This window comes from Miniopterus natalensis, chromosome 2 (assembly GCF_054644295.1).
Source record: "Miniopterus natalensis isolate mMinNat1 chromosome 2, mMinNat1.hap1, whole genome shotgun sequence".
Lineage (NCBI taxonomy): Eukaryota > Metazoa > Chordata > Mammalia > Chiroptera > Miniopteridae > Miniopterus > Miniopterus natalensis.
This window is the reverse complement of record NC_142082.1, coordinates 117721323-117743213: the sequence shown is the minus strand read 5'-3', so window position 1 is coordinate 117743213 and position 21891 is coordinate 117721323. Positions and strand designations below refer to the sequence as shown.

The following is a 21891-nucleotide window of genomic DNA, read 5'->3' as shown; positions in this document are numbered from 1 at the left end:
TAGCTCAACCCAACCTCATCATTCTTCACTAGATGCCTCTGTTGTTGACTAAGAACATTCCTCCCGCCGTCACCCTCCCTCTTCCCTTGTCCTCTGTTTCTTGTCTCTGTGTCTCCTATATTAAGAGAATTTCCCCCTCTACCGAATTTTTCCCATCAGCATTTAAACATGATATTATTTCTCCCAAAACACAAAAGCCTCTCAAGCCCATTTCTGCCTCTAGCTACTATGTCATTTCCCTCTTTTCCTTTATAGCAGAAATTTCCATTTTCATTTGGACCGACTCCAAACAGGCTTTTTGTCAAATGATGTCACCAAAACTGCTCTTGTCAAGTTACTAGAGCAACATTCAACAGCATTCAGTCCATTTGTTCTCGGTTCTAATGTTGTTCTATCAGTAACATGTGACACGCATGATTGCTCATTCCTCCAGGAAACACTCTCTTCACTTGGTTTCCAGGACACCCTCCCTCTGCCACCTCTTAACTCTGGTCTCTCTTATTCTTTATCCCCTTGGCTGGTTCCTTCCCATCCGTCGAGTCCCTTAACCTTGAAATTCATCTCCTTTCTTGACCTACTTCACTCTTCTCTGTATACTCATTCTCTCAGAGATCTCGTCCTCTCTCGTGGCTTTAAGTGGCATTGATACGGATGGCTCCCAAATGGGTATCTCCACCTAAGATCTCTTCGTCGGACTCCAGACCGATCTATCCAGTGTCTACTTAGTATCTCCGCTTTTAGAGACCCTTCAAGCTGCTAATCCGAAGCAGCTCCTCATCTGCTTTCCACACCTCCTCCCATGGCCTTTCCGACTGCAGTGAATCGCTTCCTTCTCCTAGTTGCATAAGCCAGCTTCCACTGCTGCTGTCTGGCAAAGACATCAACGTCACTTCTGACCTAGAATACTGAAATGACTCCTCCCTTAGTCTCCTTTCAACACGGCATTCAGAGCGTAAGTCAGATCCAGTCACTCCTCTGCAGCTTACTCTCTCATCTCCTTTAGCTCTTCACTCAGACCCTCCCTTCTTCGAAGACCTTTCCAGGTCTCCCGAATTAATATTGTAAATCAGCATTCAGCAAACTTTGGTTGTAGCAGAAAAGATGTTAAATACTTTAGGCTTTGCAGCCATACGGTCTTAACTACACTGCACTGTGCTATTGTAGCATGAAAGCAGCCATAGACAATACATACGTGATTGAGTGAGGTTATTTTCCAATAAAACTTTACGGACATTGAAATTTGAATTTTATGTGCCATGATGTATTATTATTTCTTTTGAGTGTTTTCAATGTAGATTTTTAAGTAGGCCAGCAGTGGGATGTATATGACCCACAGACTGTAGGTGGCCAAGGTCTCGCCTCATATGCATTCCTTAAGCCCTTTATTTGCTGTATTTTTTACCCTATCGTGTCACAAAATAATATGCTATATATTTCACTTATTTTTTGTTTTATTTATCTGTGTCATACAAATAGAATACAAACTCAGCGAGGTCTGGGATTTTTAACTTCTTTTTGTATTGCCAAACCCCCAATGGAGGTGCTCAACAAGTCGAAGTTAAATGAATGAGTGAAAGAGCAAATTACATTTAAAAAGGAAGTAAAGGAAATTGCCTGTACTAGATGAGACCATTGAAGAACTCCGATTTATTTTGGAAATTACAGTCAGAAGTCATCAGGACACATCATTTTAACTGTTTGCTGCCTACAAGAGGCTCCTCGGTAACTTATTAAAATGTCATCATTTCATTGTTATAAATTTTCTTTTCATCCTTAGTTGCATTTATGTAACAGATATTAAATAACATATATCTTAATGCATTGATCCCCCTTTGCTTGAGAGGGCCATGCTTCCTTCCTCCCGCGCTTCTCCAGGTTCTGGAGTGAAATGAACCTGCAGTTCAGTGACGCCGCGAGCATTCCCGCCTCTGCCGGAGGCTGTCCGTTCACGTGGCCGCTGGAAGCGACCATGTTCACTTAGCATCCAGGATTTAATTTTCTAAGAGCTTTGCCTTTACAATTACCATTCAGTTCCTACATGTCTTGGATGAACCAAAGAAATTAATAAAGTTCTTAAACTTTTGTCTCTGACTGAAGTAAATAAGTGTTAAATTATAGGCATTAGAGCATAGCTTAATTTCTATGAGCCATTTCAAGACACCGAATTTCAATTTAATTATTATATGTAATGGGCATTAAGCATTTATGAGACAAATGGCCTACAATTTAATTAGGTTAGTGAAGTATTCATAACATACTTTGTTTTAACAGTAACTAATATGTAATAGCAGAAAAGGATTTTGCCTCTCATTTCTTACGTGATGTGCCTTTTCTTGTACTTCTAGAGAAGTCCTTTTTGTTCTGCTCATTCAGACGTGAGTATGTGGCCAAGTTTTCCTGTAGTCAAATATCAGATCACTATTCGAGGTTGTTGCATTGCTAGTACAAAACTGTTTTTTGAGTGGGTGAAAATGTATTACTTTGTGATTTTGTAAACATGTTTGACATATATCGCATAATCATTATGGTTCCTATCTCAGTATTGAAGATGAATCTAAAAGAAATCAGAGTTGGCATATGAAAATTAATCATTGGGTCCAAAATAATTTATTTTGTCCTGCCTCCCTTTTCAAGTCTTATTTGGGGTGTTATTTGTTCTGCCTCCCTTTTCAAGTCTTGTTGGGGTGTTATTTGTGGTGTATGAGTGAATTAGTGTCCAATAAATATATCTGAGGCCAGCAGTTGCTTGAACTCTGGGACTGTGTGATTGCTTTATTGATTGCTTGCTGTTTGCTTGTTTTATATTAACATGGTAAACCAAGGAAGAAAGGCAAGATAGCAGCAAGGGTACAGCATTTTGAAAATTGGAGTTGCTCAGAGAAGAGATAAGACATTGGTAGAGTAGGTAAAGGCAATATAAAGCCTGTATTATATACAGTAGTTTTGGAAGCTATCATAAAAAAGAAAAGTCATTGAGCCAGTCTTTAAAACCTTTTTATAGATATAAAAATGTATTGGCTCTATAGGCTTTAAGGAAGGTGACTGATGCAGTCTGGATGTGGCAATTTCCTATATGAACGTTTCCGAAATAGAGGCAAATGTGCAATTCAATGTAGAGATCTAGAGGGTGATACGGGAGCTTACACTGCGAGCGGCAGAAGGTCTGCCATTAAACCCCCTTGGTTTGCCGTGGGTCTAGAAATGCACGAGCCGTGTTTATTTTTACATTTCAGCCCGTGTGACACTTTGGCAAGTGGAATGGCTTGGAGTATAGCACGGCTTCACCTTGATTGGTGTGTCCTGATGGAATATTTTCAGAAATGATGTGTGGAGACCTTGCATCATTATTTTTCCAATCATATATCAACAAAGTCTTGGCCTATAAAAGTACAAATAGAATGCCATGCATCAGACAGTGTTTACAGTTTATTTTTAGTCCTTGGAAAGATTAATAGTTCCTGGAGGAATTGCTTTGCTCCTGCTCGTTATGTTTGATCTGATCGTCCTAACTCAGAGCATTTGCAAAACTTTCCCCTTCCTGCGTGTGGGAAGCCTGTGGTGAATTCTGTCAGTGAAACGTGTTTCTTCATTCTGCCAGGGGACACTCGCTGCCTTCTAATGTCATGTTGAAATATGATTGCTCTGAATGACACTGTCACTCTTGGATTAATCCTGCCTGTTCACACCATGGTCCCCATCTGCTTTTTGAGAGGAAAAAAACCTTACCCATCTTTACAGTGTGTGTGGCTAACCTAAATTTTAATCCACTGTTTTGAGGTCTCTGACATGTTCATTTACATACTTTTAAAAAATGAATATTTTCAATAAGTCTTCAGGAACAAATCTGTGATTTTCAAAAATATGCAAACTGGTATCTCTCAGTTGACCACCATCAAATCAAAGCTATTTTATTGGCAAACATAGTCAAATTGGAGGACTGTTTTACATAGGTTTAAAAAGTTACTGAGTTTGATTGTTGTGGCTTCTGTTGAGCTTGACTCTGATATAACTTTTATTTTTGTCAGTGTAGTATATCTATACCTCTGACTGTACTAAATTTTTTGATCAGATGATCAATTTGCATAGCAAATAAAAGGCCTGCATCTCCTCCCCCCAGAAAAGTTTAGCTCCCTGCTTCTATCTTCTGTGGTAATTGAGTTCCTTAAATTTTATAAGCCCAGATATCAACTTCAGCATACCTCTGAAATACATTTTAATAACAACATGATTATTCCAGTGACATGTTTCAACTCCTTGGAATGAGCAATCATTTTATTAAATATATTCAAACTCACGCTTCACACATACGCACTTGGATGGCCTGTGCAGCTGGAATTCCTTCTGTGTAATATGATTATGATGGAGAAAGCATGCATATGGTCCTCCCTCCCCTTCATGCTCAGAAGAAATGAATAAAGTGTAGACTGAATTATGTTGCTTAAATCATATTTGGACTTAGAAACAGGCAAGGAATTTGGTTCAAAGAAAGGAGAATAAGATGCCGTGGGGTTTTGTGAGAGCTATCTATTAGTAAGGACAGAAGGCTCTTATTGTTTCATTGTTTTATTGTTATTTTTAAAAAATATGTATTGATTTCAGAGAGAGGAAGGGAGAGGGGGAGGGAGAGAGTTGAAACATCACTGATGAGAGAGTCATTGATCGACTGCCTCCTGCACGCCCCCTGCTGGGGATCGAGCCCACAACCCGGGCATGTGCCCTGACCAGGAATCGAACCGCGATCTCCTGGATCCCAGGTCAACGCTCAACCACTGAACCACGCCGGCCAGGCAGCTCTTGGTCTTTTAAAAATATGGATAATGTTTGCTTGTTGTGCAGATTCTTTTCTAAACTTTCCTTCGGTGTCTTCAAATTCAATAAATTCTTACTTTTCTCATCTGCATGCACTTTAAGTCATCACATGTTTTTTCACTCTTTAAAATAGAAGTTTTTATTTAATAATTTTACTGCAAAGGATGAGCTACATGCTTATTTCAAATTATAAGCAGTGTAGTAATGCGTTTTGTAAAAGTTATGAGTGAATCTTAGGTGACCCGGATCTAGATTTTCCATTTGGATCACATGAGAGACGTTCTTGTAAAGTTCGTATCAGGGAAGACCTGGCTTTGAGATCATCAGTGGAGATAGTTCATATTCTTAAGTGAGTAGATACACTTTAAATCCGTTAGAAGTAACCACCACCTTTGAAATGACTCTGTTCCTGCCACTATTTGCTGTCCCCCAAACTACAGCTGTTGGCATTTTGATTGCCATAAAAATGAATAGCACTCCACATCGTGGCGCTCACACCCATCATAAAAGTTAAATGAGCATTCTGTAACACCCGCTGGGACGCAGCAGATGTGGGAGAGGAGGGTTGAGCGCACAGGATAAAATGTGCCACTGACAAATTGAAACTACTCCCTTAATGCTGTGTTCTGTCTTGCTTGTCACCTGTATCTGTTTAGTTTTATTCAAAGCTATTTCAAAAACACAAATACCGTATTGAAACTGAGAATCAAAATGAATTATTTCTATTATCTGTCAGAATTTGCCTTGCCACTGCTGAATTTCCTGTGTTATTTTCCTGTGCTGTATGTACAGTTTGGTAAATCTTTTTGCAGAGATACTTTATTCAAAATAAGACTGTACTGAAAGTATGACTACAAAGAACTGTCATTTCTGAGTTGGGAGCATTGAATTGCTTGTGGGTTTTGTTTCACCACAGAACTTTGTGAGAGAACTTTTGTTTATTGTATTAATATATTTCATTTTTAATAAGATTTTTTTTTCTCTATTTTTGGTTTGGTCTCATAAGAGTTAATTAGCATCACGGAGATCTCACTGCTGACATTTTAATCTCCAAACTAATTGAAATTCACTCTTCTTTATTAGGGCTTCTCTCCACTGTTGGCTCTACTCTCAGCAGTTTGCTGAAAACACTTAACGAAGGAGTAGATCACTGAATATATAAAAAGCTATTAGACTTATGAAAATATTACTAACCTCTCTAGTAATCAGGAACAAGAAATTAAGCACAATAAGATACTATTTTACAACTTTCACTTTACAAAAATGGAAGTGGTCAGACGATACCAAGTGTTACGAAGGCTATGAAGTAGAGAGACCCGGTACCTGTTGATGCTAATGCATTTTGATACAACCACTCTGAGAGCAAGTTGGTAATATCTGGCAAAGCTGAAGATCCCTATGAGCCAGCAATTCCACTCCAGGAAACTCTCCCTTAATTATGTGTAGAGATATTCACAAGCATATTGATGACAGCCTTCTATTAAAGAGTTCATATTTCCATCCTTGGGAGAATGGTAGTCATTCACTAGAATTCATATGAAAGAACTAAACCTTACATATATAACATGGACAAATGTGAAAAACGAGGACTAAAAATTATTCCAGTTGGGTGCTTGGCAGGATGGCATCCCATGAAGGACAATGAAAAATGTGTAAAAATAAAACTTCTGAATGTCTGCATCTTTTGTGGGTACACAAAAAATAAAAGTGTAAAACATACACTAGGATGATAAATACCAACTTTAGGATAGTGGTGTTCTTGGGATGGGTGTGAATTCAGGAAAAGAACAGTAAGAGGTCTTTGGGAGCTTCAGTTGTCTTTGTAAGTTTTATTTGTTAGGCAAGTAGACAGCTATTTTATATTCTCTGAAATTTTTATATGCCTAAAATATTTGTAATAAAGGAGAAACCAGCATATGGCTTTACTTGTGTGTTTATCCATTCATTTAACCTATTACCCATCAATCAGTTCAGCTACCCATTCATTTATTCTTTTTTTAACTTATCTTTGTTGTCGAAAGTATTACAGGTGTCCCCTTGTTTCCCCCACTGACCCCCTCCACACTGCTCCCGCCCCCTCCCCAGGCCCTCACTGCACTATTGTCCGTGTCCGTGGGTTACGTATATATTCATATAACTTCTTTGGTTAACCCCCCCCTTCCCTCTGAGACTCTTCAGTCTGTTCCATGCCTCAATGTCTGTGTGTCTATTTTGTTCTTCAGTTTATTTTCATTAGATTCCACATATAAATGAGATCATGTGATACTTGTCTTTCTCTGACTGGCTTATTTCACTTAGCATAATACTCTTCAGGTCCTTCCATGCTGCCTCAAAGGGTAAGAGATCCTTCTTTTTTCAGCTGTGTAGTATTCCATGGTGTAAATATACCAGTTTTTTTATCCATGAACTCAGGAATAGGACAGTGAGAGATATTTGGGAGCTTCAGTTGTCTTTTATAAGTTTTATTTCTTAGGCAAGTAGACAGCTTTTTTATATTCTCTGAAATTTTTGTATGCCTAAAGTATTTATAATAAAGAAGAAACCAGCATATGGCTTTATTTGTGTATTTATCCATTCATTTAATCTATCACCCATCAATCAGTTCAGCTACCCACTCATTTTTTCTTTTCCATCAAAATAATTTTATTTAAATAACCCAAGAAAAGATGATTAGAGCTTAAACCAAGTTGGGAGAAAGGGGCAAAGTATAATTAGAAGACAGATTTAAAGGAGATTTAGGAGTAAAGTTGCCAAGACTTAATAAGTGGATGTATGTACATGTTTGTATATGGAGGAAAGCAAGGAATTAAGTCTAATTTACTCTAGCGTGGCTTCGGACTACTTGGACGAAGGAGGAGAAGTGATATGGGATCTGAGGGAAATAACATCTAACTTCATCTTAGTTCATATTACACTTTTTTCATAAAAAACAAACAAAACTGATAGTCTTAAAAACTTTAATTCAGTAATTATTTATTAATTATCTGCCATGTACAAGGCACAATGACTATAAAGAGAAACCTTAAATTTATGCATAAATACTCTTTCTTAAATATTTTTCTTTAAAGTTTATACTATTAATTTTTAAGCATCATGGTACAGTTGCTGCTCCCGTAAATTCAACTGGGTAAGCAGTTTCAACTAAATACAGTTGAATGGTGGTATATAGCCTTCATCAAGTTACTTGGTAACTACTTGGAAAAGAGTGAGAATCCATTAAAAACTTTATACCATGCAAACTCATTTACATTTATAAATTATATTCAGAAGGGAAGTTAAAGGTGGTTATCTTAAAAACATCCCAAATATGTATAGTGTATTAATTGAATAATAGCTGGGTAAAGGTAACTTAGGACATTCTTTTTAAAAAGTTATGTAGTTCGTACAACAGTAAATATACAGCTATATAGATAATTTCAGCGACACTTTGAATGGAAATATTTTTCAATATAAAATTTTTAATTGATTATTTTTGAGAGAGAGAGAGATTGAATAGATGTGTTCCACTTATTTATGCATTCACTGATTGCTGCTTGTGTGTGCCCTGTCCAGAGATCAAACCCAAAACCTTAGTGTATTGGGATGACTCTAACCAACTGAGCTACTGGGCCAGGGCTAAATGGAAACCTTTTTCCAAATTTAGAAATATCAGTGTATTATCTCTCTCTGTCTTTTTCATAGCTTCTCTTGCCTGTTGATTTACCTTCATAAAAGGGAAGTGGCCACAGGGACTAATAATGGGCCTCAAAGAGCCAGTTACTGTTTGGGTTTCCACCTCTTGCCTAATCAGAACATTTCAACCAAGCCCTTGTTCACCTTTTCCTAGGCCCCACCTAAATCTTCTGTTTAAAGCTCTGCATTTTATTCCTGTTCTCAATAGATACATGAATTGCCAACCCTAAGTCTCCTTATGGTCTCACTATCCCTCCTCTGTAGATGTCTTTTAAGACTACATAGTAGACAAAGGCCAGGAAAACAACTGTCTTCCAACCCTGGGAGCTCAGCTGGGTTCCTGGGAGCCTCAAGGGAGCCGAGTATCAGACCTTTATAACCTTGCCTTTGCCCTACCACATCCCAATATACATCTATTATTTTAGTTCCACTATTTCCTCCAGTGCTGGAGAAATAAGCCAAAGACCAGAGTAAATTAACAATAAAGGCGTAGTTCCCTGGAGACTTGAAAAAAGACGTCATTTGTTGCCTCAGTCTGGCTGCCAGTCAGCCCCTTTGATGTAAAGCATCTGTTCTCTTCAAGGAAACAAGAAAGTCTGGTTCTTCTTTCTAGCCTGTGAAGTAGGAGGTGGTGTCATTTGTTGTATGGAGCCACAAGCCCCATGTTACTGGGTTGCAAGCTGCTGACTGCCTTTGTTAACATGCTGAAAATTTCATCGGCTGTCTTTAATAAAAGAGGATGTGTGTGAGGGAAGACATCAGCAGTTGTACTTGGGTTTCTGTTCTGCAGCCCATGACTCATGGCTGGCAGACGGCAATGACACCCAATATGTAATCAGCCAGCCAGTCACCTGGACCTCTTGCATTTCACTTATATAGCTAAGCAATCTTTAATCTATTTGGAAACCATATATGCTCTTATTTGGTTATGAAAAGGCTTTTTAATTCCTTCTTCTGTCTAACAATATTTAGTCATTTACGACTCTGTTATTTAAAGCGTCATTTGAACACCTACTACCTTAAATAATTATATAGGCAAGAGAAGAATTCTATTTTGTGAGAGAATAGATATTTGATCTGACATACTTTGTTCTATAGGAATTTCGTTCTCTTGTAAAAAACTTCATTTTAGAAGCTGTAAAATGATATAATCTAGGATCTGGAAATGGCCCCTAGAACAGGGCTTCTCAAATTTTAATGAGCATACAGAGCACCTGGGTATCTTGTTAAAATTCAGAACCTGACTCGGTAGGTGGCACCAGAAATTCTTCATTTCTGTCAAGCTCCTAGTGATGCTGATGCCACTGCCTGAAGTATCATATTTGTAGCAAGGCTGGATGACCTGGAGGCATTCAGTGCAGTGGGCACCCACTAAGCCACCCATGTGATTGCTGTGGAGGGGAGGTATGATGAGCTTAAAAGATAAATCCCCCATCTTTGAAGAGAGAAAACAGCCTTATAAGAAGAAAGTAGTCTGTATCAAGTTTTATTCACAAATATTTAACAAACACATGAAATTGTTTATGTCAGGGTAACTGTTGACACTTTCAAAGCTGTTATGTAAGGCAATGGATACAGAGGTCACACTTGAGCACACCAGTACGTAAATTTCTTCAGTTTCCATTCATGCAAATAAGAACCTACAGTGATTTTTTAATAAGCATTACATAACGTGTTCGTTGATTTTTATACTAATTTTTTTACTCTATTAAAATAGATACATTCAAGCCAAAATGTTTCCTCTGAAAACAGTCATCTATTTAAAATTAGAAATCTGCTTAAAAATATTGAATGATGTTCTTAAATGTGCACATTTTTAGTTGGACTTTTATTCTTTAGGGAACACAATGAGTATTATGTGAGCTCCCATGATATCTGTTATCCCACATTAGCTTCATAATGCCAATTTTGGATTATTTTTGTTCAACAAGCAACATGCTGGTGTGAATAGTGCAAAATTAAAGTTATTCCAAAACACCATTATAATTAGCATTCAGACTCATTTTGATAATAGATTTAACTTCCTAATTGTATTTTCTTAGAATAATATTAACTTTTTTTCATCATCATTTGATGGTAGGGAGGTGACTCCAAGTATTCCAAGGACAGGAGAACCCAGGTTGCAATTTAGTAACAATAGTAAAGTCTTGGTATACTTCACCTCTTTCAAATCTCTTCCAGGTTTAACCTAAGAAAGGCTACAAAGTTAGTAAAGAACAGACAGTTTACAAATGCTCAGCGTTTGGAGTCAGGAGTCGTTCAGGCACTCTGAGAGGAGATTCTGTTTTGTTTTTGAGATAAGGAAACAGAGAGAAAATTAGAGGAAAAAGACAGTCTGTATTCTCATATACTCTCAAGAACAACTCTAAGAAGAAGCACCATTACCCCATTTCTAGAAGAAACAGGTCTTACATGCTCACTCAGCTTGTCCAAGTGCACACGTTTCTGGGGGTGGAGCTGGCATTGGCACCTGGGCAGCGTGGCTTGGTAGCCTCTGAGTGTTTTTAAAAATCCCCTTGAGTTACAGTTAGGGTTAGGTACAGACACTTTGATAATAAAGTGATTCAAGAAATAACAGCTATCCTGCAGAGCCATCTGGTTTCTCTCAGCCAGTCACGGGGCCTCTTCTGTTTCTGTTAAGTAAGGAATGGTCTCCAACCGTGGTTCTCCCTCCCCATTTCCTCTCTTCCTGCTCAGGGCAGCAGGAAGTTTGGACATTTAATCTATTTAGCATCTCTAGTAATGCAGACCGTGAACACACTTCATCAGCTTCGTAGCTGTTTATTGGTAGCGATGCTAAGCTCTGTGAGGGGACATAATTCAGAAATGTTTTCAGAAATGAAACTCAAGATAACAATGGGTGGTATGATAACACAGTTGTCTTCGGAAGGCAGAGTAGGTGGTGTTATTTTAGGTTTCCAATGTGGAGCTATTCGCTGCACATGTAATTTGGAGCTATGTTTATTTGGATTGGTGTTTAAAATTAGATATTAACCATCTGTATTTTTCTTGATAAGTGTGGAGTCATCCAGACCAAAAGGGTTTTGAAGGTCAGGAATAGCTTATATTTGCAACATTATTTTTGGAAAGGATGTTGAAAAGTTGGAGAATAATGCCCAGTAGTTGAGGACTTAAGAGAATTTTGGTATACATCCAGAAACATTATGTAGCCATTGAAATAAAAATTGTAAAGTATGTACAGCAACATAAGTATCACAAACATGCATTTGCTATACCTCAAGCACAGTGAGTCCAGAGAAAGTAAACTTGACATTTGTAGAGTATTTACTGTGTGCTTGTACTGTGCTACATTTGTTTATTTTCTCTTATCTTCCTAACAATGTGCAAAGCATTGATGTTATTTCAGTATTTCATAAATGAAGAAAACTGAGGCACAGACATATTAGGGGACTTCACCACGGCCAAGGCTGTGGCTGAGCAAGAACTCAAATCCAGATCTCTTGAAGTCCAATCTGATCCTTTTTCCCCGTTGGTTTATTCTGAGCTATTCAACCCTCTCCCCAGCATTGCCTTGGTTCAGAAATAATTGTTTTTACAGGAAAGAGTGGAGTCACATGAATTTAGCTGAAAAAATGCATGCATTGTGAAAATACTAAATCATAAAAATAATTGTGAATTATTTTAGGCGGTATCAGATTTGCCAGGACAATTAAGAGTTGACATCATCTGAAAAGTGAAACCATAATCTCAGCATAAACACTTTTAGTTTTATCTGATATTTGAAATATGCATTTATGTAACTGCCAAAATATTAGCTACTCTCTCTGTTAGCCAAAAAGTTCCAGGGACAAGACAAGAACAGCACAGCCTTTACTCATAGATAGCAAGCAAAATATTTTTTCCTTTGGGAAGGAGTTTTGTTATTAACTAATGTCCAAGAATTTTGGGATGGAACCTCTGTATTAAACTAGTGCTATATAACTCATACTTTTTTTTTTTTTTTTTTTAACTTTGCCTTTCACATAATTTTGTATTGCAATTGTCACACATTACAGAAAAATGTTTGCAGATTACTTTGTTATTAAACAAATAACATAAAACTTATAAAGCTTCCATATTTTATCTATTTTATCTTTTTACTTTGCTATATTTATAGTAAACATTCACCATTAGAAGTTTAAAAATTGCCTTAAAAATAAGGACTTTGCCTCACTTAAACTACTTGAGCTAGATTTGGAAAGGACTTTAGTGATTGCATTTGAATTTTTTTTTCAGGGTGTTTACCCTGAAAACATCAGTAAATCTTGACAGTATATTTTATTTATTTATGTTTTTGTAAATCGCGTGGAATATTGCTAAGGAGAGGAAACAAAAAGTGGTTGGACATAGAGAGTTGTCACCTCTTCCCATTTAATTTTGTATTTCCTGGGGTCGAGTTGACAAAAAGTTTAATTCCACCCATCTGAAACTGTATCACTTTTTTCTCAGACAACCGCAACCTGACTAGGTTACTAGGTTTTCATATGTAACCCATTCATTCTCATTAGCTGCCTTGCCCTTTTTAAGGTACAGAATACACCACGCTGTTTGGAAAACTTTTTTCCCCCCTTCCTAGTTATCTTTGTCTGTTTGTATAAATTGCTAAATTGCTTCCATAAAACGCCTCCAGACATAAGGGAATCATTTGCATAAGTGCATGAAGATTTCTGCCTTCCAGGAAGGAAAGCTTGAAAGGGCCCCTTAATCGGTTTCCTTGCTCTCTCTGGTCCTAGTATCCGGCCGCGCTGATGAACCTGGGGGCCATCCTGCACCTCAACGGGCGGCTGCAGCGCGCCGAGGCCAACTACCTGCGGGCGCTGCAGCTCAAGCCGGACGACGTCATCACACAGTCCAACCTGCGCAAGCTCTGGAACATCATGGAAAAGCAGGGCCTGAAGACTTCCAAGACCTGACGCGGGGGGGCGCTGCCTCGCCCGCCGCCTTCCCGGGCGCGCTGCCCGCCCAGCAGGACTGCCCGGCGGCGCTCGGCAGGAGCTGGTCGGGACTCCAGGACGGGGGCAGAGGTCGCAGAGGTCGCTGCCACTTTTTCCAGGAATATCCACTTTGCTGTTGGCACAGCCATGAACACCAAAAATGGGGGGAACATTGGAAAACTCCGGAAGGGTGTAATATGTTACCCGTAGAACTAAACCAGAGCACTTAAAACAGGATCTTAAACACTGTGAGAGGAAGCCCGAGCGGCCGCTCCGCCGCCGTGAGCTGTTGGGGCGAGTGTGCGCGGGTGTGGTTGCCCTGCAGGGTGAATCCTGGGGAGCGGGCCGGTGGTCCTGACGCGGCTGTCTTACCTCTTTGGGACAGCCTGCTTATCGGTTTCTGAAACTTCGAAAACTTTTCTTTTTTCGTGCTATGTCGGGACCTGTGAGAATCTACACTTGATCCCTGACCTAGTGCACATGATGTTTTATGAGTTGGATGTCAGTCTTCACTTCCTGGGGCATCATTTGCTTTTCATGTTCTGAGAAGGATATGCAGAGTAGACAACCTGCGTTTCACACTGGCGTTGGAGGGGCTGGGGAGGCCTCCTATGTGTCAGGAGGCAGTTTTGACTTTAATATCACCAATATTCCTCCTCCCCCCGCCCCCCCAAAAAAACTGCCTAGGAGAATTCATTGTATTAATTCTTAGGCTTTTGAAATTGCCTTTGGAAATGGCGATACCCGGTTAATGCACATGCTTATATAAGGATTATATCAGAAGGAAGCTTAAATGTATTCTAGTTCCAGTAACTAACCAGCAGCTCTTAGACAAAAGGGAAGGTGCTTTGTACTTTCCAGATGTTACTGGTTAAAAAATCAAGTCTGCTCAAAAGAGGGTAGAGTGATGGTTGGCAATGACTTTATGTTTTGGAAAAAGTTAGTATGAAATGCTAATCACTTTCTAATAGGTACCAAAACAGGAATGCTGACAAGTTTTCAAGGAATTGTTTTTATCATATTTCTTGTATTTTGCTCTTCCCAAAAGACGTAAAAGTGACTTATTTTAAGCTGCGGTAGAATTGTAGCATTAGCCTGCGTGTTTCTAGGTCTTCTGCCAAGTGCTTTTTACAGTTGAAAACCATTTTTCACAGGCAAATTTGGTATTCTATTTCATTACCTATTAGTAGCCACTTCAGCGATCATTTCACAAGTAAAAGAGTACAAATGAAGTAGAGAAGAACATTTGTTGAGCACTTTTTGACTTGCAGTCAAACTTTGCTACTAAAAATTAACTTTGTAAAAACAACAGCTCACTGTTAGCTTCTTCATAAAGTAGAAACACAGTACTCCACATATTTATTTATTTATTATTCTACCATACCAGAATAACAAAACGAAACTCAATTTATCAAGGCAATTCCTTGCAACTGAAAACTCGCTTTTTCTCCTTTACACTCATGCATGTTCCATGTATATATGGTCAGCATCCCCGTTAAAGGGAAGCTGGGCATGCAAAAACATCATACTATGTTTTCTCCATATTTTATGTGTTTTTCTGCATATCAATACAATGGGGTAAAGAATTAAAGTAGTGTTCCTATGACATTAGTGTTTTTGTAAGAAGGGCAAATGTAGTGAGAGATTTGATGGCATTAATAAGAAGGCCCTCCTAATATGTATCGTATTTTGTAAACATTTCATTGAGGGGCCAAAAGTTAAATTATAACTAAATCACTGTGTTCTCAGAATGATATTTAACATTTAACAACAACAAACCCGTGGTCAAACCAAAAGTATGGGTTGAAGTGTATTTTTCATCTTCTACTGCATTGGCAATTGCAAAAAAATAAATAAGGAATTTAATATAAGGATATAGAGATGAATTCAATGTCTAACATTTTTATTTATTTAAATAGTTATTGACCTATGATGACTTCCTAGTTTTAACACTTTGTGTCTTTTTATTGTTATTGTTTTTCCTTTCAAAACACTTGGTTCTTAATAGGTTCGCTGATTGCACAGTAGAGGCACTTCATGTTGACCCAGTTCCCAAGTAGCATTAATAATTGGGCCTGTGTCATAAAATGCATGGATCTTTAATAACAAAATGTCCCTGACACCTTTTATTACAGGGCTGGGCTTAGACCAACTCGGGGGGGGAGGGCTGGGGGATGCTATAGAACATGGTCAAAAAATGTCTCCGCTCAGGGATTTATGGTGGATTATTGCAGACAGTGCTAAAAATATAGAGCACAAGACAAGTTTACTAAATTAAAATTTTATTTTTTGAGAAACTGTTATTTGTATAAATTATCAAGATTTGTAGGCTTTCCTTTTGTAGAAATAATTGTTTTATGTGCCAGAGAATTTCAATTTTGTTTTCAACAATAAAGCATTGATAACAAATACGTTGTATAAGCCTTTTTTAAATCTTCTACAGCAACAACACTTATACCCTCTGGGATTTTAACAGAACTAGGAGGTAGCTTTTAAAAGGTGGAGACTGAGAGTCAAATAGAGACAGGACGTGGCTAATGTATAATAATAATTATTACTTTTTAGTAGTCATAATAATAAGGGTTGCTGACATCATTAGATTTGCCATGTTTAGAAAAGATGGCATGGCCCTGGCTGGTGTGTCTCAGCTGCTTGAGCATTGTCCTGTGCACCAAAGGGCTGCTGGTTCGATTCCTGGTTGGGACACATGCCCAGGTTGCAGGCTCAATCCCCAGTTGGGGTGCATGGAGGAAGCAGCCTATGGATGTTTCTCTGTCTCTCTTTTTCTCCCTTCCTCTCTAAAAGAATCAGTAAAAATATTTTTTTAAAAAATATATCTTTATTGATTTCAGAGAGAGGAAGGGAGAGGGAGAGAGATTTGAGTCATCCAGGATGAGAGAGTCGTCACTGATCGGCTGCGAGCCCGATGTGCCCTGACCCGGAATCGAACCACGATCTCCTGGGTCCTAGGTTGATGCTCAACTGCTGAGCCACGCCGGTCAGGCAACATTTTTTTTTTTTTTTTTTAAAGAAAAGATGTCATAGTTTTCGTTTTCTTTTATATGTGAACCATAGAAAAGTAATAGAAAATATCCCAAGCAAGACCAGTTGCCTGCTTCACAGGTTCCTTGGTAAAAGTAGTCATAATTAGAAGGCCCTGATTCTCTAGTTCTGGTCCTGGAGGAAAGCACAACCCTGCTCTGCTGAGAGACGGGGGTGCGGCACATTCAGTTATAAAGAAACCTGGGGTCCTTGACAAGGGGCAAACTGACAGGTGGAGAATTGGTTAGTCTTGATAAGATTGTTGTTATATATAGCGTGATTGTATATTGCCTAATTCTTTTATTACAGAATAAAATTTAGCTATAGAGATTTTATTTTCTGCTAAACATCCTGTAGATGTGTCAGGTTATGTTCCAACTTTACAGTTAAGAAAACCAGGACTCAGAGGTATGAAATAACTTGTTCAGGTCACTAAGCCAGCAACCAGCAAGCCTGTCCCCATGTTGTCCTATGCTTGTATGTCCCCTGTCACATGAGTACTCAGGCCTTAAATTGAAGTCTGAAGATGAGGTTTTTCATTGTCCTTGGCATTTCTATAGCTATTCTGTCTTCCACAGATCACATCCTCTACCTCTCATTGCAGATGATCATGAAGATTGGCGAGGTTGCTACCGTCTGAATGTTTATATCCCCCCCCAAATCATATGTTGAAAACCTCATGCCTATAGGTGATGGGGGAGTCGGGCAGTGATTAGGTCATGAAGGGGAAGCCCTTATGAGTGGGGTAAGTGCCTTTATAAAAGTGGTCCCAGAGAACTCTTACCCCTTCTTCCAGGTGAAGATTCAATGAGAAGTCTGCAACCCAGAAGAGGGCCTCACCCAACCATGCTGGCACACTGATCTCAGACGCCAGCCTCGGAACTGTAAGGAATAAGTTTCTGTTGTCCATACGCCACCCAGTTTGTGTTATTTTGTTAATAGCAGTCCAAACAGACCAAGATAGAGGTAATGCATGAAAAACACTAAAAATTTTGAATGCGAAAGCCAAAAAAAATTCAGTGAACATGTAACTAAACCCATTTACTTCCCACCAGAGGAACATAAGGCCCCTAAGTTAAGTGATTTAACCAAGATCTCAAAACTAATTAGTAGCAGTTATACAACAGGCTATAAAAATAGCAGTTATTAAGAGCTATTACTATATGAAGTAATCACATAATTGATTGAATTTTTAAAAATGTAAATGTTATTTTTCAGTTACAGTTTACATCCAGTATTATTTTGTTTCAGGTATACAGCATAGTGATTAGACAATCATATGCTTTACAAAACTTTTCCCCTCCATATTTCCAGTGCCCAACTGGCATCATACATAGTTATTACAATATTATTGACTAGATTCTCTATGCTGTACTTTACATCCCCGTGACTATTTTATAACTGCCAATTTGTACTTCTTAATCCCTTCACTTTTTTACCCAGCTCCCCAGCCTTTTTCCCCTTTGGCAACCATCAGTCTGTTCTCTACAGCTATGAGTCTATTTCTATTTTGTTTGTTTGTTTATTTTGTTCTTTAGAATCCACATATAAGTGAAATCATATGGTATTTGTCTTTCTCCGACTGACTCCTTTCACTTAGCATAATACTTTCTGTCGCAAATGGTAAGATTTCATTCTTTTTTTTAAGGCCAATTGATTTTCATTTTTAAATCAAGGTGTAGTTTTAGCTTGGATTAAAACACTATGCTCTGAGACCGGTGGGGCAGGAGCCATGTCTGTCTTTCTAGGCTTATTTTCTCCTGCCTGGCACATTGGTGAATAGATGAACATAAAATACACTATAAATGAAAAGTCCATCTAATTATTTGCTCATGACCAATTTGACATTTTAAAAAACCACTTTCTACAAAGTTGTGACTTGGAGATTCAATGACTCCTTTTATTTGATATGGTCTCTCACCTCAGTGACGACAGTTTTCACGTAGTCTGCACTTCTAATACAAAGAAAGGAAATACATCTAAGTCTTGGTCATTCTTTCTCTTACAACCCAGGAAAGAAACTGGGTTTCTGTGGGTAATTTAAGAATTATAACCCAACTTACTTGTATGTAACTTTTGAAGATGATTTTTTCATTAATTTAAATATTATTGCCAATACTATAGAATTTTTTTCCTACTATTTAAAACTCAACTCAGTTTAATGAGGGGAAGTTACTAGAAAGCTTGGCTTAAGCATTGGGACAGCCACACATTGTAAAGAGAGAGCAAGGTGAACTGTGAGTGTAGTTGCGCTAACTCTGTTATGCTTAGTTTTACAATAGAGAAAGATGCATGTGTACTAGGACTTTAAACTTGCTGTCATTTTGGGTGGTCTTCCTGTAGGATGCAATCAAAGGCCTTTGAATTGGCTTTCATTTCATCTGCCACTTCACCACAAATTGGCTTTTTGTTTTTGTTCCATAGTGACTTGAGACATATCCCCCCACACACCCCTCCCACCCCAGAGTACTCCTGAAATTTGAAGGTTTTTTTTTAACTTGAAATTTCTGTGAAGTTTTTCTTCTAAGTTTCCCAAAACATCCCTCCAACTTCTTACAACTGGTCTCTGATGTTACTGTGTTATTTAATTGCCTACTTCCAAAGAGTGGAGAGAAGAGCTTTTGTTCAGCAAGAAAATCCTTGGATCAAATGAGAAAGTTACGAATATGGGAGATGACGAGGTTGAAGGGTTCAGAACAGGCCTTCCAAGATGTTTTGCTTCCTCGTGTGGATTATTTTGAGCTGAAGGCAATTGAGACTCTGCAGGCTCAAGAGAATCTTCTGTTACAATCTTAACTATCTAGATTATAAATTGGGGAGATTGCCCATAAAAAGAGTTATTACCAGAGATAACTTTTTATGCCCTAACTATAGGGCAGGGCAAACTTCTAATTACTGAATATCTGTTCTTATCTTCCTACAAATTTCTTCCTCTCCTCTGAAACCCCTGGCATCCTACCTTAGCCGTTAACTCGTGTGCCATATATATCTCATTTGACCTTTCTGTCGCTGAACTTTTCATGCATATGGGGGTCTTTGACTATGTCATGTGGAGTTCTCGTATGTGTGTAATTAAATTTGGTTACTTTCTCTTGTTACTCTGTCTCATGCAGATTTAATTAGACCAGCTGAAAGATTCTGGAAAGGGAGTAAAAAATGCCTTTCTTTCCCACAAGGTCATTAAAAAAATACTTACGGGTATCTGAGAGGTTAATGTAATATCTAAAATGGTATTTGGGAAAAGCTTCTGGAGATTCCCAAAAGGAGAAAAATAGATGCATGGGGAATGGACTGTTAATTGCCAGTGGTAATAATTAAGTTTATGTTGTGGAGGAATAGGATTTGATTAGAACAATTTGAGACTGTGTCCTTCTTTGTTACCCGATAACCTGCCAAGATTGAGCCACTGTATTGGGGGTGGGGGAAGGATTGTGTAAATAAAAGAGTAGGTAATACAATCACAGGAGAGGCTAGAAAAATGTTCAACCAATTTGAAGTCTAGACCAGAACTGGCTATCTATTCTGATCTGTAATATATTTATATTTATTTTTTTCCAACCTCCTCTGGATTTGACAGGAATATCGCTCATTCAGACAAGGCTATCAGCCATTCTCCAGTCAGATAGAATAAAGTTCTGCATTTCAAGTAATAGCTCAAGACTTCTAGAAACACTTTTCAAATGGTTTTCTATCATGTCTTTTTCTTTTTCATCCGAGAAGACTCGAAATAACTCCTCTGAGAACTTCTTGTGGTGATATCATTGAGCAGCTAGAGACTGTAGTGAAAGTTTTAAAACATGTATTGAGAGAGAATTCAAACAGTTTGTTTCAAAAAATACTAAAAATATCATAAAAGAATTAAAATGCCTTTCTTTTTAGCTTAACACTCCTCTCATAGCATGTAAAAGATTATTTATTACCAGGAAATCAAAATCAGTGAGGGAGGAAAGGGGTGAGTGATGTGGGTGGGGAGTGGAAACAAGTAATTACCTCTGATTTTAATGTGGGTCCTTTTTCTAGTCTTATTTAGTAATGACTATATTAATCTAGTAATTAGCTGCTTCTGCAGACATCAATTTATTAAATTACATAGAGCCAATTAATAATCTCAATAGATTTTCAATTTTAAGTTCTTTTTGTGTTATTTTAAATATGCCATTATGCTTTATGTCTGGATGCTTTATGTTTTCTTTGCAGTAGACTCTTACTCTCTAAACGGGCCTTTGCCTGAACTTAATGATAATGACAATGTGGGAAATTCCACTAGGATTATGAAGTTTCAAAGTCTATTTTTAGAAATCTGTCCGATGCCACCAAATATGTAGATGTTATGACACAGTATTATATTAAAATATAATTGAATGATTTTGCATTGTATGATATGGAAGAGTACATCAATGTTAAGCGTTTTAAATATCCGAGTAGGTTTAACATTTCCAATTACCCTATTGATGATATTTATAAAATGTAACTATACCAGCAAAACTTACGTCTTTTTATAAAGTGAATCAAGGGACTTTATTTAATTTGTTGTCACTTTTGTTTATAAAACTAATTAGTATTTGAACTTCTGTTCCTAAATTTTTCAGCTCACAGAGTGATGCTGAAAATGAGTTTGTCTGCTATTTCTCAAGTGGCCGTAAAGTAATACTCCTAGAAATCATAATCTCAACATCAGAGAGCAAAAGGGAACATTGGATTTGCCCTCTGCACTTTACAAATGAAGATGCGGTAGCTTGGGGCAATCAGATGACATAGCTTAGATTTCATTCTTGACAGTGGATCCAATGTAGCAGGTAAAATGTTGAAGTACTAGCTGCAGGTTATAAGCTGCATGGCCCAATACCAACCATCCCGAGTCTGTGAAAGCATCCCTTGTTTGGATCCCAAAGTTTGCCAGGAAAGATTTCATCATGGATTCTTTATGGATGGTATACATGGAAGTTATTACTACCTGAAACTCCTATCTCAATAAATCCAATTTGAGTCCCTGTTTTAAGACATGGACTCTTCGCTTTAGGATACATTTATGAATCACACCTAACCAAACACACCTGGTCAAAGTAAAAGTGGTACCCAGAAGCATTAGGGTAGATTGAATCATTTCCAAGGACCCATTCCAGTCATCCGATGCCACTGCTTGGTTATTTCTTATGATCCAACACTAATTTGCATATTGCAGCAGGTACAATCTGGAAGATTTCAGGGGACATACCCAACTGGATGTGATCCTTTGTGAAGAAATTGACTAGCTTTTCCCCCTTTGTTTTACTGCCCTATATAAAAGGTTTTCAGAGCATACTAGCTGGATGAAAACTCTTTCGAGGCTAGAGAGTAACCTTGAAACATGAATGGCTAGTAGTTTTCCTATTGCAGTGTAACAACAGTAAATATATCTGCTGCCACCTTTCACCACCTTTGTCCACCTTTTCTC

The 21891-nt window shown here is 38.1% G+C and overlaps 1 protein-coding gene across 3 annotated transcripts in view; it reads left to right on the top strand.

Moving 5' to 3' along the window:
• TMTC2 (transmembrane O-mannosyltransferase targeting cadherins 2) overlaps nucleotides 1-15824 on the top strand; it is a 374536-nt gene extending 358712 nt beyond the window's left edge. For 2 of the 3 annotated variants that reach the window (XM_016199427.2, XM_016199430.2), the window contains one exon: nucleotides 13215-15824. In XM_016199427.2, coding sequence (XP_016054913.1) covers nucleotides 13215-13394 — 180 coding nt within the window. In that variant the 3' untranslated portion in view covers nucleotides 13395-15824. The remainder of the gene's footprint in view (nucleotides 1-13214) is intronic. The other variant, XM_087814516.1, reaches the window with a different exon arrangement.
• The last annotated feature ends 6067 nt before the right edge of the window (nucleotides 15825-21891 follow it).